The sequence below is a fragment of the Brassica napus genome, chromosome C4, assembly GCF_020379485.1.
Source record: "Brassica napus cultivar Da-Ae chromosome C4, Da-Ae, whole genome shotgun sequence".
NCBI classification, from domain to species: Eukaryota; Viridiplantae; Streptophyta; class Magnoliopsida; order Brassicales; family Brassicaceae; genus Brassica; species Brassica napus.
In genome coordinates, this window is record NC_063447.1 from 39,547,962 (window position 1) to 39,575,076 (window position 27,115).

Below are 27,115 nucleotides of genomic sequence, written 5' to 3' on the forward strand. Positions count from 1 at the left end.
AACCCAATATTGCAGAGTTTTATTTGGGTTCAGAGCTCAAAATCATATGACTTCAAAACCCAAAAGAAAAAACTTAAAATAAACAGTCATTCTTTTTACTCCAGACAAATCCCCATTCAAATAGCTATTGTGTTCCAAGATGTATGTTAGGCGAGACCAAGATGACAGAAAATGAAACGAGTTGATATAAGAAAAAAGCAAACAAAAGTGCTCTAAATTGGTACAAACGGATAGTAAGGAAGACATGTATAATTTAAACGAAAACCGGGACTGGCAGTGACTGCTGCTCTCAGGATTGCACGGCCAGTTTTTGGAGATGCTCAAAAAAGACTTGCAGGCTCACGTCGTCAGTGAAGATTACATCAGACCCAGCTGACATCTCGTTTGCATTGTTATAAGTCGCTGATGGATTCAGCTTTGCCAATAAAAACCTTGCCTGTGAAAGTGAGTGGTGTTAATGGATAAGAGTTTACATAAGAAATCATCATTATCGAGATGACAAATCAAACAAATGTGATTTACTGACCTGAGATCCATGTTGATCACACACAACTAATCTCGGGACAGGGAAACGCTCCCGGACTATCATCTGGGAATCCTCTTGGGGAGCTTGCAATAGCTGAGCAAAGGCCTGACAAAAACAACAACGGAGGTTTAGGAACATATAATTGATAAACCACGCATGTGTGAAAAAGATGGTTCTGGATGATGAATGCTTTCGCAACTAAACAGACAATTACAAGTTCAAAGTGTGTTACCTCATGTTCAGGCTGCTCATGGTAACCCATGTTTCGCCACTGTGCTATAGTCATTCCATGGAAGACAACAACACTAAAATATGCATCTAACAGAAGAATTCTGTCGGCTGCAATAGAAGCCACATCCAGCAAAGCTGGCTGAGGCGGTGAACTGAATGTATATGATGTCAGCGATGGTTGGATCATGACCGTTGCATTCGAAATATTCTCCCGGTTTAGCAACATGCGGAAGTACGCAGTTTCATCTGGACTATTGTTAAAGACCTGCCACCGTTCCAACAGCACAAACGAGAATTCACGATTCATTCAGCCTATATAGGCCAATCACGCAGCGCAGAGAAACATGAATTTAAAAACAGTTAGTCTACCTGGACAAACTGTGACCTCCGCAGGTTAAACATGAATTGAGGGAACAATGAAAAATATGGATTCAGCGTGAAAGAGGTTGGGTCATCCTTTCTATAGTCACCGAATTTTGAACACAGACGAATGAGAGTCCGATCTAGCCATCGAGTAGCATCAAATCCCTCCTGAGGTAACATGATAATTTGTATGTGAGACACACTATTAAAATACTAGTCATAGCTAAATGAAGTACCGCAATAAATAAGACAAAATTACAAAGCAACTATTACATAGCCGTCTTACTATGAGCGTAAGTGCCTAACAGATACACAAGTTCTTGTTATAAAGAGAATAAAGCTGAATATAAGGCAACCAACATGGTTCATCAGTAAAGATGCTACAGGGAAGAAGTCTTTGACGTTTTCTCGGGGAACATTCTCGAGTTAGGTTTATTTTACCCCTTTAATAGTTAAAAGGTCTCTAGGTTTGATATTTCTATGGGTTCATTTTTGTGACAACTAAAATGGACTTCCTTTGGACATATACATGAACACTTTCTAGTAGATAAATTTGGCCAGGAGACAAAAAATTTTAAGTCATCAAAAGCACAATGCGCTTAACCTCTTACCCCAGCCAGCAACAATAAAAAAAAAAAATTGGCCAGGAGATGATGCAATGTACCTCGGTTTCCATTTTAAAGGAAGCTAATCTTGCCATGACAACAGCAGCAGTTTCTTGATCAAAGCCTTGCACAAGTTCCTGAGAATGTATGTCGCAACCGTTGTGACAAACTATTAGCTTGATAGAACGCTTTGTGATATTAAAACACAACAATATATTTACATGAATGGCACCTAACCCTAAGCCGCAATTATCATCGATTTCGTGATAAGAAATGCAAGAAAATATGCCTATCAAGCTGGTACTTGAATCAACACTCGGAAAAGGGCAAAATCATGCAATCACACAATAATTCTAAGATTCACATAATATAATATTGCGGCGAAGCAGGGAAAAGAGGTTACACATGGGAGGTTCATAGTTAGGACTCATATAAACAAAAGCATTAGGAAGCAGAGTATTATATACAGTAACAGTAAAGATCCAAGTTCTCCTTAACCAACTAAATTTTCCAGTGTAAATCCCACTGAAAGCCAAAAGACTAGCACTTTTCAACTAAAATCATAATAACTTAGCTTTTACTAGTTACACTAGTTAGCAAATGGCAATTGTTTGCAAGTCGACCAAAATCCGATCAAAGAATATTACAATAAAAATTGCTCAACAATACTAATTTAAGCGCATTGGCACAGCGTGGAATAAAATTTGATAGCACACTTGTAGGTCTAGCATAGCAAAAAAAGACTGCGACTCATAAATCAATTGCTTTTAGATTTTAAGTACAAAGTCGTAAGTTATGCAGAAAGTAAGACAAAGACGAACCTCAGTGCTCACAGCAGTATCTACCCACTGTCTGGTTATTGTTGTAACCCTGAGCAATGTTTGACCTTCAGGGTTTTGGTAACTGCAATCCAGTCAACAATAGTAAATACAATAACGGAAAGTAGTAACATAAAGCAGAGACAAAAGGGTCGAGACAAAAAAAGAAGGAAAACACCGAGACAAACCAAAGCTTTCAGAATACCTTGTAAGAAACTGCAAATAAAACTGAGGATTTACAGTTCCAGGAGCATTTAACCCGGTTGAGGATAGATCAAAGAAAACTGTCAAGCAAGTACTCTTGTCGAGGCCACATAACTTCCAAGCATTGGTATTCCCCTCTCCAATGACTGTGTCGGCAACACTGGGACCTTTCTGCAAGGCTCCAAAAGAAAATCAATTAACATCAGATAGCATTATATATTTACAAATCACAAACGAAACATTTTGAAAAAATGAATTCCAAGCACATAGGATATATAACCTTTTCTAATGACGAGCAAGGCCCGATAGCCCCTTGAATTTTGATATCTTTTGAGCAATTGATCTCAAGCGTGCCACTGAAAATGAAAGGTTCGTAGTCAGTTCAAACTATAAGGATTCAAAATATATAATATCGTAGCATAAAAGCAATATTATGCATAATGTTCTACAACATAAGATCTTGAGTTGCCAAAATAATCCTAATCATGCTGCACCAACTAACAGACGAAATTATAGGAAAGTATTGGCACAGAAGCAGAGAAGAAACCAACTTAGAGCAGAGGCCAAGAGACTGCTCGCCATCTTCAAACACCCGTTTGAAGGAATCTTTAAATACGGAATGCCCAAAACTTTCAGATAGAACAACAAGGCCACCGGTACTTTCAACTGCAACTTTCATTTCAGCAACCCCAACCTAACTATACCAAAATGCAACAGCAGAGAGACAGTTATAGTTAGGTATCGAATTATGTGATGAGTAATGATTGGTCATCACGCAAACTAAAATCACGACACATTGATACCTGATCAAGTGCGGAAGCGAACAGGTCTAACACATGACCCTGAGCGACCAGTTGCTTTGCAATACTATCATAAAACTTGACAGCTTTCTTATAGTAAGGGGCAGCATCTTTATCTAGATCTTTGTGAGACCGCACAGGATCTGATAAATCCTTTGAGATAATCTGAAAAGAAGAAAGAATGAAACTTTGATCCAGAGACTATAACAAACATTGTTCAGATAAATGGTGTGATGAAACTTGGCAGTGCCATCATCTAAGGAATCAACAAGATCTAACCGTTCCAGGGCCCTCTGTACATGGACCTCCGACCAAAGCAACGATTCTAGCCCCAGTTCCAGGCAAGCAAGCTCCAAGCAATCCAGCAGCAACACTCAACGCCACACCAGTGCATCGTTGGGGACGATGACCTGGCTGAACAGGCCACTGGTCTGTTTGCAGCTCATCCAAAAGCTGCATACCAAACATCAACCAAACCAATGCTCAAAATCCACGTCACAACATAGCAGAAATCTATTGACCATAGCTTACCAAGTCCAGTGTGTATTCACAATCCGAGGCAGGTAGCAAGAACCTGTTGACACCAGCAGCACTCTGGAACCCATTTTGCGCTCCTTTGGGAAACCCAGAAGAGGGAGCTCTCCTGGAGGAAAGCCCCAACTGATCCAAAACGTGATCCTTGGAGACTTCTTTATTCCCTTTAAAGACAAAGACTTTAGACATCTCCGAGAACCCCAGCTCATGAACATGGGCCTGCGTACCAAAAGACGCAAACCCCACCAAAGCATTCTCCGGAAGCAACCCGATCGCCTGCTTAAGCGCGGATTTAGCGAACCCCAACTCCTCCTCGATCATACACGTGTCGAGAACAAAGACGAACACAGGAGGAGGCGTCTGAGGCGGAGCAGCGCCGGTTCTGGGATCGAACTGACCGGCGGTGGAAGGAAGCGCGTACTCAACGGTAGTGTACTGAGGGTAAAGCTCGCCGGGGAGATTGGTCTCGGAGATCATGTGGTAGTGAGGAGGGAAAGGGTTCCTCTGGAAGCAGAAAGGGCAGATCCAGATCTTGGCGGCGAAATCGACGCGGGCAAAGGCGTTGAGGACGGCGACGCAGGTTCGGCATTTGAGGGGAGCGTAAGGGAGAGAAGGGATCTCGGAGTGGCGACGGATCGGGGAGATTGAGGCGGCGAGTGGGATCACGCACTTGCTGGCTTCGACCTTGGTGCGAGGCCAGACGTTCCAGGTCATGCGAACTCCGTCCATGCCTTCGGGATCCATGTTCGCCATCTCTGCCATCAGATCGGGAATCGAATTGTGGAGTTTAGGAATCACTGGGAAGGTGGTCTCAAACCCTTTTGGGTGGATGATGGATGGATCTGATTTTTTTGTTTACGTTCGGGTTTGGGGTCAAAAGTTTCTTTTTGCTTTTTATACCCTCACATCCAACCGATGTATAGCTAGCAAAATTAGCGAATCGACCAGCAATGTTCACTTCGAAACCAAACCAAATTATTGAAGAATGAAATGCTCAAACCGCTATCAAAATATTTATATATATTAAATAAAATGGACTAAATTTATGTCCACATCACCTAAAATATCCTGAACCAATCAATTTGCCATCTCATCTTATTATTACTTATAACCAAAACTTTTTATTTTTTTCAATATCTATACAGATTTAGCTTCTTTGGAATTAGATAATGATTGTTTACAGATTTTAAACTTTTCTGGTTTTTGTTTTTCAAAAACTACTTTATTAACCAATCAAGATTTTGAGAAAATAGATTCCATAAAATTTAAGTAAATTAGTTTTTGAAAAAACTATCCATTTGTACACAAAAACCAAAATCCATCACTTTTTCAGTTTTTTTTTGAGATGTTGACGATGACTTTTTCATTTCTATGTTTTATTACAATTTTTATATATCTATATATATTTATATAAAGTAGAGTTTGCTCACTCTTGGTGCTGCCACCTCAGCATCCAGCTAGGAAAGTCGTTTAACCAGAAGATGCCACGTGTCCCATGATTTTCAACGCATAGTTTCGACTTTAGTCTTTGATGAGTTTCTTTCTTGGGCTTCATTTTCCTTCATAGCCCAACATAGCCATCTCTACTTTAAAGACTTCATCTTCTCGGCTACCTCGACTCCTCGCCATGGCATTCCGCGACTCTTCCTGTCATCTCTGTCGCGGCTCCGGTGGTCCAACCGCGATTGACTCCCTCCATTGTCGTGATCAAGCATCCTTTGCGGCGTGAGCCCACGTTCATCGTATCACCACCATGACCTCCTAAGCTTGCAACCAAAAGCTACGGTATCTCCTAGCTCCCAAAGTCGTCGATCTCACCTCCAATCATTTAAGCCTTACACAATCAGACTTTTGTCGTACTGAAGATATTACAGAGGAGGCAAAGTCTAATCTGTTCTTCCGCCGTTTCTCGGATTTTGGAAACGTCAATGTTATCTGTGCTTTGGATGTTTCCAGAAACCACCTATTTTCTTAAACCTAAGACGTAACCTACCCCCCCACTTTCCTGCAATTAGGTAACCGTTATTAATGTATCATTCAATCAAACCAGTCCAGTACTCTCAACGATCCGTCTTCCCTGCATTCGTCACCCATTTCATTCAGTATATATATGAACCTGAACCGAGACCTTCTCATAACTCAGTGTTTATTTATGTGAGATGATTTAGATTTCGATTTTGTTGGGTGATTTTGTTTCAGTTTGTTCGTTTTTTTATTATCAAAATTTTAATTTGAAAACTTTTTTTTGCGGGAGATAGATTCTGATTTTGTTTGTTGATTTTATTTCAGTTTATTCATGTATTGATCATCAACAACAAAGAGCTTTCTCCTGCTGCTTGGATAAGAACATGGTTTTAAACAATATACAAAGCTCTAATGCAGGCAAGTCCCAGGGAATACTATCAGGAAGTGATCCAAAACTTTCACAAACAAGAAGAGAAGGCTTGCATTTGCAGCTGAAGCACAAGAGCTTGCGGATACTGGGTCATGCCCTGGGATATTACTATTACATGAAAACACAGTAGCGGAGCTCTTGCAGCAGAGGATTGCATCTTCGGAGGAGACTGATGGTAGCTTTTCATGTCATTTAGATTTTACTTTGTCTTCTGCTCCATTACCAGACAAGCCAGCTTCGCAGATGGCTAAGGCAATAGTACAATGTCAATAGAGCAAGATGGAGAGCGACATTGGGTTAGCGGTGGATAGTACCAGAGCAATCGGCATTGAGCTGATAGAGCAAGTGACGGAGAGAGTGATCTGGACAGCCATGGAACAAGCGACGGAGAGTGTGACGAGAGATAGCAAAGGCAATTGCTGAAGTTCAAGCTGTCACAGGGGAAGTCAATAACAATTACAGGAGGGTGTGTTTATACCAGCTGCAATCTCTTTTGGTTTGTTTTTGTACGAAAGAAAAATGAAGGATTGTGTTTGAGTTGATTTTGTTTTGAACAAATTAGTTCGTGCTTACAAAGTTTCTGTCAATGGAGGAATGAAATTTGCGGTGGAGGAGGCTGACATGACTGCATAGCTTTTCATGAGGCTGTTGCTCAGTTTTGATGGCATCGAACCAGAAGGAAAGCTATATGTACAACGATAAGGCAAAGGTTAGTGTTTCTTCTCCTCCATTCTTAATCTGTCTGCATCATAAACTATGTTTACACAACAACATTGGTGAACGATATTCGATCGGTACACTACCAACTAAACTGTCTAAACTGAAAAAGTCAACTATACATTACACATCTCTTTTTACAGTCTTTTTCTTCTATACAATTTGATATGATGTTGGACATGGTTTCTTCTAGAAAATATAATTTCTGTTAGGGCATAGTTTGTAACAGATGTTGAATCTGCAGTTTTGAATAAGATACTCTTGGATCTTGCGTGAAGGAAGTGTTGTTGTTTACCTCGCGGCATCATTCGTTAAGGTTAGTAACATCAACAGTCACATGCAAATCTTTCTTTTGGTTAATCTATACGAATCTGCACTTTTCCTATAAGATGATTTTGTTTTGCATAAGGAGCTGTTGGTTTAAAACCCCACCACAAAAAGCAGAAAGAAAATTATTGGTTGAAGAATGGCAAATTATGTTTGTAATTATTTTCTTTTGAATTCATTTTTCTTCTTTTTCCTGTTTTTATTACGTTTTTACCTTTTAATTGTACCACCGATGGAAAGAAATATGAAAATACATTAATAAAATATTTTAGTTTATTTTTTTAGAGAGATAAATTTAATATTAATTATATATAAACAGTAATAATAATTTAAATTAATAATATAAATGATACAATTATTAGGCTCACTTTTAAAATTAATTTAACTAAATTTGACTTCATTTATTATAAATGATATATATATATATCTAAAACACATTGTTTTAACTGATTATAATAATAACATCATTTTTAAAAACATATATAAATAATAACATCAATTAATGAAGAAAGAATAAAATGACTCAATGAATATAACAAGGAAAATTCTCTGAAATAGATTCATTTTAAGTTTGTTGTCACAAAAGAGTTCCCAAAAAAAAAGAAAATAACCAAAATTTTTTTTATCAAATAACAAAAAAAATTTATACTCTAAATATATAAATACAAATGAATAAATAAAAACATAAAAATAAAATAAAATTTATAGTTTCGAATTATATGTTTCAATTTTGAACTTTTTATTAAAAAAAATTCCAAAAATTATTTTAAATGTTTTATTTTTTTCATATTTTTTTTGAAATTCAAAAATACTTTTTGAAACAATTTTAAAAACTTTTAAAGCTCACTACCAAATTTTCACCCCTTAACTCTAAATCATAATTCTAGATTATTTAACCCCTTGAGTATAAATGTATATTTACCTTTTTAATGAAATATTTTAGTCTATAAATTATTTCTGTTATGACAATGATAAAAATATATTAATTATATGATTGTGATATATTAGTTTTAAAAGTACATTAACTTCAAAATACATTAAATACATTAATTTTAAAATTTTCTGTAGTGAGAAAAGGTCGGACCGTTGTGATTTTTTTTCTATTAATCACATGAATACAACACTGAAATAAAATAACTAAAATGTGATGTGTAAGGCTAAAAGTTTTAAAATAGAATTATCATAAATTACATCTATAAAAATTTAAATCTCGACTTACAAAATAAACATCCCGCCCGTAGGGCGGGTCGACCCTAGTATGTATATATATATATAAAATAGAGTTCTTTCTATCCTGATGCTGCCACATAGGATCCATGTCACAAACTCGACTTATGTGCTGTTGACACGTGTCACGTTTTACAAAACGCATCACTGCATTTTCATCTGAAATCTGATGGGCTCCAATCGTGGGCTTTTAACGTAGCGTGTAAAGTTTGTATTATTTTGGGGTTTAGGGATGCTCGCCGCCTCAGTTTGGGAAATCCGATCGTCGACTTTCTGGATGCATTAACACTAGGTCCCCATTCATCCCACGATTTATCATTGAAGATATCCCACCATTACTTCTTTGCTTAGGATCTTCTACTATAAAAGGGTATGTTCTACACCTGAAGATTCATCACTCCGATATTTTTGATCATAAGATTTTCAGAAATCAATCTACCTCCTAACAATAGGTTACTTCTGTGTATCCAGCACACAAGGATATTAAATTGCGGCGGTGATGCGGTGGTGAAGTGGATTATAGAGAGGCGGAGATACAGAGACGGTGATGATTGGATTTATGATGAGGTGGAGGATTGGGTTTGAGAAGAGTAGATGTCGCTGAAGCTGAATTCATTGTCAGGACTTGGGGAAAGTTGTAAAACCATTCACTCTAGCTCAAAATTTCATCAATAAAACCATTTACATCATATATCTTGATGCACTTAGCGATTTGTTTTGTCGTTAACGAATCTAACGGCGGCGATAAATATGGCTAGATTCGCCACTACGGTCGTCGGAATCAGATAGGAAGTCCAGTGATTTCTGCCAAAGCTTTCATCATAAAAATAGGTTGTTATCTCCTCTGTTCTTATTCCGTCCTTTCTCTACATCTCTGTACGACATTATTGGTTTCTCTCTCTCACCTCAATATCTTAGATTTATCTTCGATGTGGTTATATAAATTGAAACTATGATTAACCGGTCAATGCAAAACCAGGAGAGATAGTTTGGAGGAAGAAAGGAGGATGAAATAGAGGGAGAAGAGATTGAGACAGAGCATCAGTAACTGGAGGAATCAAGGATTCAAGACAAAATTTGTGATTATTAGTAGTCTTTGTATCGATCTTTGTGGAATAAGTTAAGAATAGAGCTTTTGGTGGTGCGTCAATGGTGAGTTAGGCGATGTTGCAACCTCTTCTCCAAGGTTTTACTGTTTTCTTTTCAACTCAAAAGTCAAAACAAATAAAAAGTATATTTGATCACATACCCATATAAAATATAACTTACAAAATGACTGTATCTGAGATTATCTACAAAGGAAAGATAGTTGAGTTTGGATATAGCTTATGCTTTGCACCAAAGCTGAATCAATTAGTGATTCTGTATTTCTTTGTTTTCTAACTTTTAAGGATATACAAACTTCACTAAAAAATCTAACACATTATGCAACTCACTAGGTTTTGTGCAGCTCATCCAAGGCACAATGTTCGTATCTACACAGAGAGTCAGACGACAAGTCAAAATGGACAATATTCAAGGTTTCGACTCTATTCTAACCTTAAAAAACAGAACTAACTTTACGTCTACAATGGTGATTACTGTATGATAATATCCCAAGTAAAGATCATGAGTTGTTGAGTTTGGAGAAAATAACATTTGTAGTCGTCATTGTGAAATCCAATGAGAATACTTAATCCAATTCTTTCGGGAATGTTATGAAACTTGGGTCAGGCTTTTTCTATCTTGAAACTATTTCTCTTCAAACTTTTAGAATATCATTGTAAGCTTCAAACATAGGCTATGGGGTTTTAGTATGAATAATTGTCTCCCTCTTACACTGTTACATTGTCAAGTTATGCCATTTAAATTGAAAATCGTGTGTTCATATGTTCTTAAAAAAGTAGTAGAAAGTGTTTATTATATTGCTCATGAAGTATCAAGAATAAATTACAGAAAGGAGATCGATATTTGGATTGCAAAGATTATTATATACATCTTGCTTTGTGGTGTGCTTCTTTTTTGGGTGGTAATATAAAGTTAACATGTTCTTTGATTGTTCAATTTGATTATGAAAATGGATATTTGATGAAATATGGATTATAGGATTTTGTTTAATACAGCGAACACTAAAAGTTACAAAACAGAGTTACTTCTTCAGGAAACGAATGTAAAAGACCATTTATATCTGGTTGAGTTCATCTTGATTTTTTTTTTTTTTTGAGAAAGGACTTAGTCCAGCTTGATTTTCCAAATTGTTAATTGTTATATTACACTTTGTACTTTTATTGTTTAGTATATTTCATTCCATATATAGTTATGATATTATTAAACTATTTATATAGTATTTTCAAATTGACATTTAATTATTTTATCATTTTTTAACCGATTTAGGTTGGAGTTAGACTAATTTAGTAACATGAAAAATAATTAGTGTAATTTTTTTTAAAAAAAGTGAAATAAAATAATAACAAGATATATATAATTACATTTTCTAAATTATTTTGCTAATATATTCTCTGAAAATAGAGAAAAAAAAGATTAGTGTCAATTTAATTCAAACTAAAAATGATTATTAAAAGTAACAATACGATCTCTGAATTCTATTATTTATTTGTTTATAATATATTTTTCTATATAATTTTTTTTTAAAAGCTTCACAAAATGATATAATTCATTTAAAATAGTATTTATTATAAATTTCCGTCCGTAGGGCGGACCGATCCTAGTTTAATATATACTAACGTATCTCAAACGACTTAACAACAACAAAAATAATTGAATAATAGTCCAAGTTATTAGTCAACACACTTTAGAAGTATACTTTGAAATCCAGTTATTACTATTTATTTTGTAATATTTAAATTGCATAAATTCTATTACGTTTGACCATATTTTTTTAAATACAACTAAAATTTAATAGTTTGTTTTAAAGCTTAACTATTACTTGTATATTTTTCTTGAGATATAAAGTAAATGTATTTTAGATATTAGTTTGTATTTTGTATTCACATAAACCGTTCTATTTATGTATAAAAATAGAATAGTATTGAATAGTCTATTGTCGGAATTTTTTTGTAATGCATGTATTACATATTCACTTGCGGGAAAGAGAATATTGTCTTAACGAATGAATACATGTCACATCAAATCTTTATGATTATTTATTTAATTTCATTTTCTCTTATGTATATTATACTAATTAACCCAAGAATAAAATGTATTTAACTAATAATGCACACAAAAAAATATTTAACTAATTAAAAAAGAGCCAAAGCAAAGATTGACTATCTGCCTCAAGACAACTTTTTTTTTTGGACATACAGAACATTTATTGACAAATAAATACTAATTTGCATACATATCAATTTATATTTTTTTATTTTTTGTTCCGCATTTAAAAACATGAATGGAGAAAAAATACAGTTTGATCTGCGTATTAAATGATCTATATTTAATCTGCATTTTTTCTACATATCCATTTCAAACCTTAGTAGCAATAAGTGATCAATAGTGTAATAACAAATTCATAGAGTGACTCTTATTGTAATATATTTTTTTTCGAAAGGGAAGATACTACTAAGAAATGTGTTAGCTTGTTACTGGTTCAAATTAGAGTTATTTACACTATGAGTCACATTCCAAGTTTTTAATATGTTATAGACACTTTGTGCTATAGGACACTTTATTTTTATTTTTTAAACTATAAGTACTTCTCTCTTTTACATTTCATATGTTGTATTTTGTATTCACATAAACCGTTCAATTTATGTTTAAAAATAGAATAGTATTGTATAGTCAATAGTCGGAAAATTCTGTAATGCATATATTACATATTCACTTGCGGAAAGGATAATATTGTCTTAACAAATGAATATCTGTCACATCCAATCCTTATGGTTATTTATTTAATTTCATTTTCTTTTATGTATATAATACTAATTAACCCAAAAATAAAATGTATTTAACTAATAGTGCACAAAAAAGGTATTTAACTAATTAAAAAAGAGCCAAAACAGGGATTGACTATATGTTTCACGACAACTCATTTTTCCTTTGGATATGCAAAATAGTTATTAGCAGGCAAATACTAATATGCATACATATGAGATTATATTTTTTTTTTTGTTATGCATTAAAAAACATGAACGGAGAATAAATACAGTTTAATCTGCATATTAAATGATCTGCATTTATTCTGCACATCTATCTCAATCCTGAGTACTAATAAGTGATCCATAATGTAATAACAAAGTCATAAAATAACTTTTAGTATAATATTTTCTTTTGCAAAAGAGAAGAGACTACTAAGCAAAGTGTTAGCTCGTTAGTAGTTCAAATTAGAGTTTTTAACACTCCGAATCACATTCTGAGTTTTTATTACATTATAGGACACTTTGTGCTACTAGGGCACTTTGTTTTTTTTAACTCTATCTCCTTCTTTCTTTCACGTTTTATATGTTGTATTTTGTATTCACATAAACAGTTCTATATATGTATACAAATAGAATAGTATTGTATAGTCTATTGTCGGGAAAATTATGTAATGCATATATTACACATTCACTTGCGGGAAGGAGAATATTATCTTAACAAATGGATACCTGTCACATTCAATCCTTATGGTTATTTATTCAATATCATTTTCTCTTATGTATATTATACTAATTAACCCAATCATAAAATGTATTTGACTAGTAGTGCACAAAAAATGTATTTAACTAATTTAAAAGGAACCAAAGCAGGAATTGATTATATGCTTCACGACCGCTCATTTTTCTTTTGGGTATGCAGAACAGTTATTGACAAGCAAATACTAATCTGCAAACATAATAATTTATATTTTTTTGTTCTGCATTTAAAAACATGGGCTTCGAATGTGGAGCTGAGCAAGAGCATAACAAAAGAAGATGCAGATAGTCCTGCATTTAATATCTCATTCACGCATAAAAGGACAGAACAAAAGATAATAATAAAATATAGAAAGAGCTGCATGCAGAAAAAACTCTGTTATAAAAAAACTATCTTGCAGCACATGAGTAAAAGGTGTTGGTATGACGCAGAGGGCCAATGCATGTCCAACTTCTTTTATTTTTATTTTTTTCTTTCACTTTACCTATAAATACAACTACTCTTCGTTTCATTATTTCACAAACCAAAATTCCTTTCTACTCGGTAAGTGTTTTACTTTTGTTTAATATAAAACTTTAAAATGTGTTTTTATATATGTTTAATTAACTTTTCATATTCTTCGGGTTATCTCATACAATTGCATCCACTAAGCAATTCAAAAAAAAAAAAACAGGTACGTTTTTATTTTGTTTCTTCAATAATTTATGAAACTTTTGTTTTTTTTAAAAGTAAGTTAATATTTATATTCAATAGCACTAAGTAAAAACCAATTTCTTATTTTCATGTACTATATAACATGTGCATTTACTTTAATCAACTATTTAATTTGATATGTATAATATATATGTTTAATTAATTTATGCATGCTATAGATATTTCATGTATTATTTGCTTATAAATATAAATTAAAATAATGTTTTATAATTAATTATTTTAAAATGAAATAGTAAATATATATTTTCGTTCTTATGTGTACTATAACACATGCATGTATTTTAATATTATGTTTAATTAGTTTTTTTTTCAGATTGTCTCTTATACCTAAAATTATTAAAATAATACAAATAATTATGGTTCATAATTAATTTATTTAGCGAATTATAAAAAATAAGATGTATATATAAGTTGAAATTTATGTTTAAAAATATAGTATATAAATAATACTAAAAATAATACAAAAACTATGGTATATAATTAATTTATTTATTGAATTAAAACAAGAGTTGTTTAATCGATATCATGCATCTTTGCGTTCTGTTATTGAAAGCACATTTGGAGTTTGGAAGAAAAATTGGAGGATTCTTTATGACTTCCCGAGATATAATATGCATGATAAAAAATGTGTGGTAACAACGACAATTGAATTAGACAATTTTATTAGAATTTCAAAATTTTCTGATGAAGATTTTGCTGAAACGACGATATATTCAGAGATTGACCTTGCTAGTTCTATGGTTGAACAAGATTATTTGGAAGAAGCAAAAGTTGGACAAGGAAATCTTACGACAAACATTAAAGAAATTATTGAAAATACATGATGGACAAATAAAAATTAATGTTTTTAATTTGTTGTATATTGTAATTATATTTACTTTTTATATAATGTTTAAATATTTTTTTATTAAAATAATAAAAATAATTAATAAAGATTTGTACTTTTTATATTTAATTTATAAAATTATTTTTAACATTTGGTCAAATATACTTATTCGAGAAATTAACTTAATTATTGCCGGAAAAAAATACTTAAATATTAGATTTGTATGATCTGCTTGATCTTTCTTTCTTTGATCTGCATGCCATTCGAAGCCATGTAAGGAGAATAAATGAAATTTGATCTACATATTAAATAATCTACATTTAATATGCATTTATTATGCACATCCATTCCAAATCTTAGCGGGTGACATAGATAAAAAAATACAAATCAAGGAGAATAAATGCAGATCATGCAGATCAAGCCGAACAAATGCATATCAAAAATTGCTGTAATTAAATACATGTTGATTTTTTAATGAAAATTAAATATCCAAAAAAACAAAACTTATTATAAATAAGTAATAAATATAATATTAAACAATAACAATAAATATAGTGAAATTGTAAATTATATGAAAGTCATCACAATTACAAAAATTATAAAGAGTATTCTTATTTTACTCTTATTTTTTTTTGTATTTTAACTAGATTTTCGGTTATTTCTTACTCGAATGGTTCCTATATTTTTATAACTGAAAAACGAAACCAAACTAAACCAAACTGAGAACCGGACGGGTACCCAAATATCCGAAATAAATTTTTTATAGCTTAATATATTAATTATATTTAGTATTAGAAATACCAAATGTTCTAAACATAATACTTATGCACCAAACTATCAAAAAAAAATCGAAATACTTGAATATTTTTATTATCTAAAGTATTTTAACTTATCTAAATTATCCTAAAGAAAAGAATAACTCTAATAGTTTTTATCCAAAAAATTGAAATTTATCCGAATGACCCGATTTATTTCCGAAAAACCCCAAAATTTTCTTTTTTTTACCCCGAAATATCTAAATATAACCAAAAAACGAAACCGAATAGTAACCGAATTGGAACCGAAAATTTATTGAATATTAGTTGGTTTTTATAATTGTTACCCAAACCCGAAAAGAACCAAACCGGTTCCTATATGGTATTTTGAATATATAAATTTTATTTATAACATTCTTTAAACGTATTTTAGAATATAATTGATGTATAAAAGAATATACATTCTATATATAATTTAAAAAAATAAATTCATTCAAACATAATTTTATTTTAAAATAGAAATGAAATAAAATATTAAACTATAGTTTTGAGAGAATTTTTGTTTGGTTTAGAAACTAAATAAAATAATTATAAGAAACTAAATAGATGGAAAAAAATTATATTCTTTGGTCGTATGCCTTAATTGGTCATCTACATTTTACCCACTATTTTTTTCTTACTTTTTCCAGATTAGTTTTTTAAATGTTATTAATAAACTGCATGCAGATTTGTTAATATTTTATTATTTCTATTTGTTTTGCATTTAAAAATGTGAATGTCAAATAAATGCAGATGAATCTGCATACTTATTGTACTGCATTTTATCTGCAATTTATCTGCATTACATTCATACCCTTAGTAGCAATAACTGACCCATAGTGTAATAACAAACTCGTAAAGTGACTCTTAGTGTAATATTTTATTTTTCAAAGGGAAAGAAATTACTAAGCAAATTGTTAGCTTGTTAGAGTTATTTACACTGTGAGTCACATTCTGAGGTTTTAATACGTTATAGGACATTTTTTTTTTTTTAACTATATCTCATTCTCTCTTTCACGTTTTATATATTGTATTTTGTATTCACAAAAACCGTTCTATACGTGCAAAAATAGAATAGTATTGTATAGTCTATTGTCGGGAAAATTCTATAATGCATGTATTATTCATTCACTTGCGGGAAAGAGAATGTTGTCTTGTCAAATGAATACATGTCACATCAAATCCTTATGATTATTTATTTAATTGAATTTTCTCTTATGAGTATTATTTTAATTAACCCAAGCATAATGTATTTAACTAATAGTTCACAAAAAATGTATTTAACTAATTTAAAAAGAGCAAAAGCAGGGATTGGCTATATGCTTCACGACCGTTCATTTTCCTCTGAAAATGTAGAACAGTTATTTACAAGCAAATACTAATCTGCATACATATCAATTTACATATATTTTTATTTTTGTTCTACATTTTAAAGCAAGAGTAGAAAATAAATGCAGTTTGATCTACATATTAAATGATCTACATTTTATTTTCTCTTATGTATATTATCCTAATCAACCCAAGCATAAAATGTATTTAACTAATACTGCATACACAAAAAGAAAGGTATTTAAATAATTAAAAAAAACAAAAGCAGAGATTGGCTATATGCTTCACTAGAGCTCATTTTTCTTTTGGACATGTAGAACAATTATTGACATGCAAATACTAATATCTATACATATCAATTTTTATTTTTTTATTTTTGTTCTGCATTTAAAAACATGAATGGAGAATAAATGCATTTTGATCTGCATATCAAATGATCTACATTTAATCTGCATTTATTCGGCACATCCATTCCAAACTTTATAAGCAATTAGTGACCCATTATGTAATAACAAAATCATAGAGTGACTCTTACTTTAATATTTTCTTTTTCAAAGCGAAAGAGATTACTAAGCAAAGTGTTAGCTTGTTAGTGGTTCAAGTTTTTTACACTCTGAGTCATATTCTGTGTTTTTATTATGTTATAGGACAATTTGTGTTAATAGGTCACTTTGTTTTTTTTATCTCTATCTCCTTCTCTCTTTCACATTTTATATGTTGTATTTTGTATTCACTATAGTATTTTATAGTCTATTGTCGTAAAAATTCAGTAATGCATGTACTACACATTCACTTGCGGGGAAAAAAATATTGTTTTAACAATTGAAAATTTGTCACATCCAATCCTTATGGTTATTTATTTAGTTTCATTTTCTCTTATGTATGTTATACTAATTAACCAAAGCATAAAATGTATTTAACTAATAATGCACAGCAAGGTAGTTAACAAATTATAAAAGAAGCAAAGCATGAATTGACTATATGTTTCACGACAACTCTTTTCTCTTTTGGACACGCATAACAGCTATTGACAGGCAAGTACTAATAAGCATACATATAAATTTTTATTTTTTTGTTATGCATTTAAAAACATGAATGGAGAATAAATGCAATTTGATCTACATATTAAATGATCTGCATTTAATCTGGATTTATTCTGCAAGTTAATTCAAAATCTTAATAGTAAAAAGTAATAACAAATGCATAAATTGACTCTTAGTGTAATATTTTTTTTTTCAAAGGGGAAGAGATTATCAAGCAAAGTGTTAGCTTGTTAGAGATTCAAATTGGAGTTTTTTACACTCTGAGTCACTTTCTGAGTTTTTCTTACATTATATGACACTTTGTGCTACTAGGACTCTTTGTTTTTTTAACTCTATCTCCTTCTCTCATTCATGTTTTATATGTTGTATTTTGCACTCACATAAACTGTTCTATTTATGTATAAAAATAGAATAGTATCGTATAGTCTATTGTCGAAAAAATTCTGTAATGCATGTATTACAAATTCACTTGCGGGAAAAAGAATATTGTCTTAACAAATGAATACATTTCACTTCCAATCCTTGTGGTTATTTATTTAATTTAATTTTCTCTTATGTATATTATACTAATTAACCCAATCATAAAATGTATTTAACTAATAGTGCACACAATGAAAAGAAAGGTATTTAACTGATTAAAAAAGAGTCAAAGCAGAGATTGGCTATATGCTTCACGACAGCTTATTTTTCCTTTGGATATGCAAAATAGTTATTGACAAACAAATACTAATATGCATAGATATCAATTTATATTTTTTTTGTTTTTTTATCTGCATTTAAAAACATGAATGGAGAATAAATGCATTTTGATCTGAATTTAGGCTTTGAATGGATCATGCAGATCAAATAATACACATCGTGCAGATCAAGCAGAACAAATGCATATCGTGCAGATCAAGCAGAACAAATGCATATCAAGCAAATTTGAGAAATTATTGTATTTAAGTAAATGTTTAATTTTATGAAAATTAAATATTTAAACAAATACCATTTATTATAAATAAATAATAAATATCATGTTGACAAAAATAACAATAATATCATCATTTTAATAAATATAGTGAAATTGTAAATTATATTAAAATTCATCACAATTACAATAATTATACAGATATTCTTGTTTTGCTCTTATATTTTTGTATCTTTAGTCCATTTTGATTTTTTCTTACCATTTGGTTTAACTATAGAACTAATATTGTCGGGTATATATATGTTATTGTGCACATTAATTCCAAACCTTAGTAGCAATAAGTCACCTATAGTGTAATAACAAAGTCATAAAGTGACTCTTAGTGTAAGATTTTCTTTTTCAAAGGGGAAGAGACTACTAAGCAAAATGTTAGCTTGTTAATAGTTCAAATTAGAGTTTTTTACACTATAAGTCACATTCTGAGTTTTTATTACGTTTTAGGACACTTTGTGCTAATAGGACACTTTGTTTTTTTAACTTTATCTCCTTTTCTCTATCACATTTTATATGTTGTATTTTGTATTCAAATAAACAGTTTTGTTTATGTATACAAATAGAATAGTATTGTATAGTCTACTGTCAGGAAAATTCTGTAATACATGTATTACGCATTCATTTGCGGAAAGGAGAATATTGTCTTATCAAATGAATACATGTCACATCCAATCCTAACGGTTATTTATTAAATTTATTTTTTTCTTATGTATATTATTCTAATTATCTTAATAGTGCACAGAAAAAAATATTTAACTATTTTAAAAGAACCAAAGCATGGATTGTCTATATGCTTCACAACAGCTCATTTTTCCTTTGAACATGCAGAACAGTTATTGACTAAAAAAAATACTAATCAGCGTACATATCAATTTATATTTTTATTTTATTTTTATGTTCTGTATTTTAAATAATGAAAGGGAAATAAATGCAGTTTGATCAGCATATTAAATTATTTATATTTAATCTGCATTTATTCTGCACACCAATTCCAAACCTTAGTATAAGTGATCCATAGTGTAATAACAAAGTCATAAAGTGACTTTTATTGTAATATTTTTTTTTCAAAGAGGAAGAGACTACTAAGAAAAATGTTAGCTTGTTAGTTGTTCAAATTAAAGTTTTTTATATTATGAGTCACATTCTGAGTTCTTATTACGTTATAAGACAATTTGTGCTACTAGGACTCTTTGTTTTTTTAACTCTATCATCTTTTCTATTTCACTTTTTATATGTTTTATTTTGTATTAACATAAACCATTCTATTTATGTATAAAATAGAATAGTATTGTATAGTGTATTGTCGGAAATTTTTTGTAATGAAAGTATTACACTTTCACTTGAGGAAAGAAAAATGTTGTCTTAACAAATAAATACTTGTTAGGGGTGGACCCACCTTATGACTAGCGCATCACCTGACACCACAAAAAATAATAATAAGATGCTGGTTTTGTATAAGAAATTGACAAAAATTTAGTAGCATAATTGGCAAATTGAGATTTTTGACCCCACACAAGCTGGGTTCAAATCCCACCAAAGACCTTTTAAATGTTTTTGACCCCACATAAATTCATTTCTGGGTCCGCCCCTGATACCTGTCACATCCAATACTTATGGTTATTTATTTAGTTTCATTTTCTCTTATGTATACTATACTAATTAACCCAAACATAAAATATATTTAACTAATAGTGCACACAATAAAAAGAATGGTATTTAACTAATTAAAAAGAGGTAAAGCAGAGATTGACTATATGCTTCACCATAGCTCCTTTTTCGTTTGGACATGCAGAACAGTTATCGACAGACAAATACTACTAAGCATACATATCAATTTATATATTTTTTTTTCTTTTGCATTTAAAAACATGAAAGGAGAATAAATGCAGTTTGATCTGCATATTAATTGAACTGCATTTAATCTGCATTTATTCTGCACATTCATTTCAAATCTCCGTAGCAATAAGTGACCAATAGTGTAAAAACAAAGTCATAAAGTGACTCTAAGTGTAATATTTTATATTTCAAAGAGGAAGGGAAGTAAGCAAAATGTTAGCTAGTTAGTGATTCAAATCAGAGTTTTTTATACTCTGAGTCACATTTTGAGTTTTTATTACGTTATATGACACTTTGTGCTACTAGGACACTTTGTTTTTTAAACTCTATCTCCTTTTCTCTTTCACATTTTATATGTTGTATTTTGTATTTACATAAACCGTTCTATTTATGTACAAATAGAATAATATTGTATAGTCTATTGCCAGTAAAATTATGTAATGCATGTATTACGCATTCACTCGCAGGAAGGAAAATATTGTCTTAGCAAATGAATACCTGTCACATCCAATCTTTATGGTTATTTATTTTATTTAATTTTCTCTTATGTATATTATTCTAATTAACCCAAACATAAAAATGTATTTAACTAATTAAAAAATAGGCACATCAGGGATTGACTATATTCTTCACGAGAGCTCTTTTTTTTGGATATGCAGAACAATTATTGACATGCAAATACTAATATGCACACATATGAGTTTATATTTTTTTATTTTTTGTTATGCATTTAAAAACATGAATGGAGAATAAATGCAGATTGATCTGCATTTAATCTGCACATCAATTCCAAACCTTAGTAGCAATAAATGAAACATAGTATAATAACAAAGTCATAGAGTGACTCTTAGTGTAATTTTTTTTCGAAGAGGAAGAGATTACTAAGCAAAATGTTAGCTTGTTAGTGGTTCAAATTAGAGTTTTTTATACTCTGAGTCACATTCTAAATTTTTATTACGTTATAGGACACTTTGTGCTATAATGACTCTTTGTTTTTTTAACTATATCCCTTTCTCTCTTTCATGTTTTATATGTTGTATTTTGTATTCACATAAACTATTCTATTTATGTATAAAAATAAAATAGTATTGTATAGTCTATTGTCGGAAAAATTATGTATTGCATGTATTACACATTCACTTACGGGAAAGAGAACATTGTCTTAACAAATGAATACCTGTCACATATAATCCTTCTTGTTATTGATTTAATTTCATTTTATCTTATGTATATTATACTAATTAATCTAATCATAAAATGTAATTAACCATTAGTGCATTCTGAGTTTTTATTACGTTATTGGATAATTTGTGCTACTAGATAACTTTATTTTTTTAAACTCTATCTCCTTCTCTCTTTCACGTTTTATATGCTGTATTTTGTCTTCATATAAACCGTTGTATTTATGTATAAAAATAAAATAATATTGTATAGTCTATTGTCAGGAAAATTCTGAATGCATGTATTACAAATGAATACATGTAACATCCAATAATTTCATTTTCTCTTATATATATTATTCTAAGAATGTAGCCGGACCGGGTGTGCACCAACTTCACGGTAGAACCGGTCGGATCCGGTTTTGGTAAACACCGGAAGAAATACAACCAAATGAATAATTCGTTCGCTTGTAGCATCAATCAAATCTTGTGAGCTACAGCGTCGATTTCTAAATCTGATTCCCCCTTTCAATCTCTCTTCTCTCGGCGAGTCTCCAAGGTATGCAGTGGCATGGCATCACCTTTGCTCTTGATTCAATTCAATAGATGCGTTCTCCGATCTCTGGAGGCTGATTGTTTTTTTGGGTTTCTCAGTTTCTGATATTTTGCTTAATTGAATTCGTATATGGAGTAATCTGATCAAAGATCTGGGACTTATCTACATTTCACTTATTGATCTAGGGTTTTGTTGTTTCTCTTCCAAGCTCGCTAAGGGTTTCTTCGATCATAGAGACAGTGCTGAGTTACTTGGCCCTTGTTTTGTTCTCTTCTTATCAGGTTAGCTTTCTTGGTCTTAAAGATGCTTTCTTGTTGATGTTTAGTGTTGAAAAGTGGGTACCCAAATGCTAAAATTTGCTTTCTTGTTTATGTTTGTGTTACTTTTTTCTTCCTCAGGGCTTAACGATTCATCAAAAGGCAAGATAAATTCTTAATTTTGGTGCAAGTCTTAAGTAGAAGAACATCATCTCTAAGAGGCACCTTAACATGGTAAGACTCTCTACCTAGATAAGCTACATCACTATTAATAATAAGGAATTTGAACTCTTCTCATCCTCGATTTTAGATGAGTAGTTGCTCGTCTGCGATTACTTTGTATTCTTCTCTTACTTGTTGCTCTTGTACTGGGTTGGGTCTTTGATGTTCCAGGCAAATCCATTACGGCTCTATCTAGCCTGCATAAGGAATACCCTCGAGGCAGCCATGTGCTTACAGGTACAAACGGTTTTCTCTCAAAGTATCAGTGCATAGGTCGAGTCTATCTGTATTCTTAAGGAAACAATAAAAGACTCTTTGTTTGCCTTCTCCCCCATCCATGTTTGACCTCTAGTGTGTTTGTTACTTTCATGTTTCCTTGATGATTAGGGTTATGCACCATCATTCGCTTTTTCTCTCGCAATTGAAAACTATGCACTTTTGTTCCTGTGCAACAGTACAAGTATGTGAAAGGGGCCATGTAAAGTCCTTGCTAGATTCAGTTTTAAGTTGTATATATTCCTGAAAGCGTTTATATTTCTCTACTTGCAGAACTTTCCTTGTCAAGAAGTTGAAAGGCATAATAAACCAGAGGTTGAACTAAAGTATGTAAGCTTGTTTCAAAAACATGCATGTGTGAGAATGGATGCTCTTGTGCCATTGTGATTTGAACTAGTAGAATCTTATTATCGACATGTTTTTTTGTAGGACGAGCCCAGAACTTTTGCTAAATCCTGTAAGTAGTTTATTCGTTTCCCTCTCAGTTTGGCATTGATACGTCACTCTCTATTTACTAGGTTCTGTAACTGGCTGCTAAATTTTTTTATGTTTGAAATTTGCAGGTTTTGATATGTCGTAATGAGGCTGAAAAGTGTTTGATAGAAACATCTATAAATTCACTCCGGATAAGCCTCAAGGTAATTGTTGATCTTGCCTTAGCTTTATATTGTTTTTCACCGTTTCCTTTCATTCACTCCTCTGAGATAACGTCTTCATGTGTCGTGACTGAAACGTCCTATTGTTAAAAACACTTGTTTTTGAATTTGCAGGTCAAACAAGCGGATGAACTTGAAAACATACTAACCAAAAAGTTCCTTAGATTCTTGTCCATGAGAGCAGAAGCTTTTCAAGTACTGAGGAGGAAGCCAGTGCAGGTAGACCATCTTCTTAATTTAAACGTAGCTACTTGTGTGTGCCACTATGTTTTACCTTCCAGCTCTAATGCATTCCATTTTCTGTAAAATATTTAGTATGGCAAACGCATCACTAATTGGTTTATATATATATAACGCACACAGGATTGGGAACTTCATTTTACAAATCATGAATCATCTCACTCTGTGGAAATGCCTTTACTTAGATCAGATGGTTTACTGTTTATTATGTGAATAGTTTATTCCCTGATCCAATTCAATTTGTTTTCCTTGTTGGTCTTTTGAACAGGGATATGACATTAGCTTTCTTATAACAAACTACCACTGTGAAGAGATGCAGAAACAGAAGCTAATCGATTTCATTATTCAGTTTATGGAGGCAAGTCTTTCTCCAAACCTAATGTGTCTTTTTTCACGGTAGTAACAATGGGAAGTAGTTTTCGGAATAGCTGGCCTAGCCATGGTCAAGATATCCGCCTTCACACTTAAAATGTTTCTACAAGAATCAAAAAGAAATTAGTTACTTTGATGATATGCTCCAACATGCTAATCTCCTCATACTCCTCCGATTAAAACTGGAAATGTAACTGAAATTGCAGGATATAGAGAAAGAAATAAGCGAGTTGAAGATATCAGTGAACACCAGAGGAAGACTGGTGGCTACAGAGTTTCTGAAACAGTTCATGTAAAGCAACTGAGTTGTTATAATGTAAGCACTCATTGTATTAATCACTCATTATTTGGTCAAATTCATCTACACATAATAAGTTCTTTTCTCTTGCTACACTTTCTGTTTTCTTTTTGTCTCTACTTCCTTTGCAACTGATCCATCGGCTTCGTAATTGTAGTATATGTTACGCAATACTTGTAAAATATGGGCTGTTTTGTTAATCATAGAAGTTGTTCTAGCGTGCAGTCGCAGCAAGAAAAAGTTGTTTCTACGACGAAGTAAAAATAAAATCAATTTTAATTGATGTTCGTTTGGCCATCCTTTATCTCTATCTAGATAATTTATTTAAGGGTTTTTGCACTAGATAACCACAAAACAAATGTTATTTAGGTAAACGAACATGGAAACCGTACATTTTTTATTAATACGAGTATGCTCCTATATTTAGACTTAGGTGTTGTATTGACCAAACCGGTACTCCATCTTTACGTGTCATTTCTTATATTAACTCAACTCAACATGAATCTATATATTAACTCAACTCAACATGAATCTATATGGTATTATCCAATTATATGAGTTTTTCTTGAGTTCAACTCTAAGGGTAAACATGTATCTAGGTTCAACACCCAATTGTAATTTGTTATTCATATCTTTTTACAAAAGAAAAAATATAACAAATATCTAGTTATATTATATTTTGAAAATAAAAAGGTAAAAACAAATAAAAAAATAATAGTAGTTGCAAAAAAAAGTTTTTTTTTTAATATTTCTAACGTCGTCAGCAAAATACTAAACCCTAAATCCTACATATTAAACCCTAAACTTTGAGGTAAATCCAAAGGTTTAGGGTTTAAGATTAAAAGTTTAGTGTTTTTAAGATTTAGTATTTAGTTTTTATGATTTAGGATTTAAGATTTATCTAAGGGTTTAGGATTTACTCAAGAGTTTAGGGTTTACCCAAGGGTTTAGGGTTTATATTTAGGGTTTAGGGCTTAGTTTTTTTGGTGAAGGTGTTACGAATATTTTTAAAATCATTATTTTTAGCAGCTACTACTATTTTTAATTTACCTATACTTTTTTATTTAAAAAACATAATACAACTTGTTGGATATTTATATACTCTTTGTTTTTTTTTTTTGAAATATGAAATAACAAAATACTATTGGTTGGGGAATCTACAGGTTAACCATAAGGGATGAATCCAAGACAAACTTTATATTATACATTCGGGATTATCTATGTATGTTTAGGGCATAGTGATTACTAATTTTGATGTTGTTTTAGTATCTATGACTACTTTATACTTTTTGACGACAGTGTCCTCTAACTTAATATCATGGTTAATGATTTTTGGTCTAGGGCTTAAAATTTATCCGTTGTGACCTCTAATAGTTAGGGTTCGGATTTTCACCATGGTATACATATATATGGAAATCTCATTAGAGATTTATCGAAATTTATAAATATATCCGGTTACAAAGTAACTTATCCTGTTATATTCCTCATCTTGACTTTGTACATAGGGTTCAGAAACGAAGTTATCAACAGTTCAGAGACTAACGCTGTAAATTCAGAATATTTGCATGGGCTAAATTGTAAGATTGAAATGTCTGGGGCTTAATCAATAGGATATTTCTGCACATACTGAAAGTCTGAGTCTCTTTGTAAAAAACAGAAGTTCATGGACCTTTTTTGCAAAAGTGGGAAATCACCATTGGAACTCCTCTTCACTTCGATCCCGACAGCCAAGCCTGAATCCGGTGAAGCCGGCCTCAAAGGAGCAAGACATGACGAAGAATGAAGCCCTAGTATTGGTCTTTCCACAGTGAAAAAACTTGAATCACGGTGGTTATGAGCGATTGTCGCGACTGAGGATCTCGATGAACACGACGAGGAAGACATATACGTCACATAGGAATGCGGAAGTAGTCATGTCGTGGCAGAGAAGCTGGCACAGAGCCGAGAACGAAGACGAAGTTTGTGGTGGTTCGCGGAAGTGGTCCTGTCGTGAGACGACTCCCAGGCTCTGGTTTCAGTTGATGGTGGAAGAAGAAACCGGCGACGGAATTGGCGAACAAGGACATATATGGAAGAGAAGGAGGTGGCTTGGTTTAGTCGATCAATTCCTTTTTTAAATTATTATTTAGCTAACCGGTTTCATATGTGGAGGAGTAGAGAACACATATATTCTTTTTCAATCTGTTCACGTCCTTTTCAACTTTTCATCAATCA

At 31.9% G+C, this 27,115-nt stretch overlaps 2 protein-coding genes and 1 long non-coding RNA gene across 6 annotated transcripts; 2 read left to right on the forward strand and 1 right to left on the reverse strand.

The window, feature by feature from the left end:
- Positions 1 to 73: 73 nt before the first annotated feature.
- Positions 74 to 4,985, reverse strand: LOC106390769 (protein transport protein SEC23-like). The gene is made up of 12 exons (XM_048754259.1): positions 4,079 to 4,985; positions 3,827 to 4,000; positions 3,551 to 3,712; positions 3,299 to 3,441; positions 3,028 to 3,103; positions 2,749 to 2,918; positions 2,547 to 2,628; positions 1,785 to 1,862; positions 1,127 to 1,288; positions 759 to 1,022; positions 527 to 631; positions 74 to 436 (listed from the first exon to the last, which is right to left on the reverse strand). The coding sequence occupies exons 1-12, from the start codon at positions 4,841 to 4,843 to the stop codon at positions 290 to 292; spliced, it is 2,328 nt and encodes a 775-aa protein (XP_048610216.1). The 5' UTR covers positions 4,844 to 4,985; the 3' UTR covers positions 74 to 289.
- Positions 4,986 to 8,923: 3,938 nt separating this feature from the next.
- LOC106392082 lies at positions 8,924 to 10,288 on the forward strand. Of its 3 annotated transcripts, none has more exons than XR_001278675.3 (4): positions 8,924 to 9,117; positions 9,219 to 9,578; positions 9,727 to 9,933; positions 10,187 to 10,288. It is a non-coding gene; the product is annotated as an uncharacterized LOC106392082 (long non-coding RNA). The 3 variants fall into 3 exon arrangements; XR_001278680.3 differs by having other exon boundaries at positions 9,727 to 9,899; XR_007322270.1 differs by lacking the exon at positions 10,187 to 10,288 and having other exon boundaries at positions 9,727 to 10,028.
- Positions 10,289 to 22,425: 12,137 nt separating this feature from the next.
- On the forward strand, positions 22,426 to 24,996 carry LOC106391584 (actin-related protein 2/3 complex subunit 4). Of its 2 annotated transcripts, none has more exons than XM_013832266.3 (10): positions 22,426 to 22,583; positions 22,766 to 22,861; positions 22,979 to 23,071; positions 23,231 to 23,296; positions 23,609 to 23,661; positions 23,765 to 23,792; positions 23,899 to 23,973; positions 24,106 to 24,210; positions 24,500 to 24,589; positions 24,810 to 24,996. In XM_013832266.3, exons 3-10 carry the CDS (start codon positions 23,069 to 23,071, stop codon positions 24,897 to 24,899), a joined length of 510 nt encoding a protein of 169 aa, XP_013687720.1. In that variant the 5' UTR covers positions 22,426 to 22,583; positions 22,766 to 22,861; positions 22,979 to 23,068; the 3' UTR covers positions 24,900 to 24,996. The 2 variants fall into 2 exon arrangements, with proteins under 2 accessions (XP_013687720.1, XP_013687722.1); XM_013832268.3 differs by having other exon boundaries at positions 22,500 to 22,583; positions 22,789 to 22,861.
- Positions 24,997 to 27,115: the final 2,119 nt, after the last annotated feature.

Bases quoted from the DNA above. Each gene is read 5' to 3' on its own strand.
- LOC106390769 (XM_048754259.1), bottom strand. From the start codon at position 4,843: ATGGCAGAGATGGCGAACATGGATCCCGAAGGCATGGACGGAGTTCGC. The intron at 2,629-2,748 runs GTATTCTGAAAG...ACTGGATTGCAG, and splicing joins TATTTGCAGTTTCTTACAAG to TTACCAAAACCCTGAAGGTC. The intron at 1,863-2,546 runs GTTCGTCTTTGT...ATACATTCTCAG, and splicing joins ATACTGCTGTGAGCACTGAG to GAACTTGTGCAAGGCTTTGA.
- LOC106391584 (XM_013832266.3), top strand. The intron at 23,662-23,764 runs GTATGTAAGCTT...GTTTTTTTGTAG, and splicing joins AAACCAGAGGTTGAACTAAA to GACGAGCCCAGAACTTTTGC. The intron at 24,590-24,809 runs GCAAGTCTTTCT...CTGAAATTGCAG, and splicing joins TCATTATTCAGTTTATGGAG to GATATAGAGAAAGAAATAAG.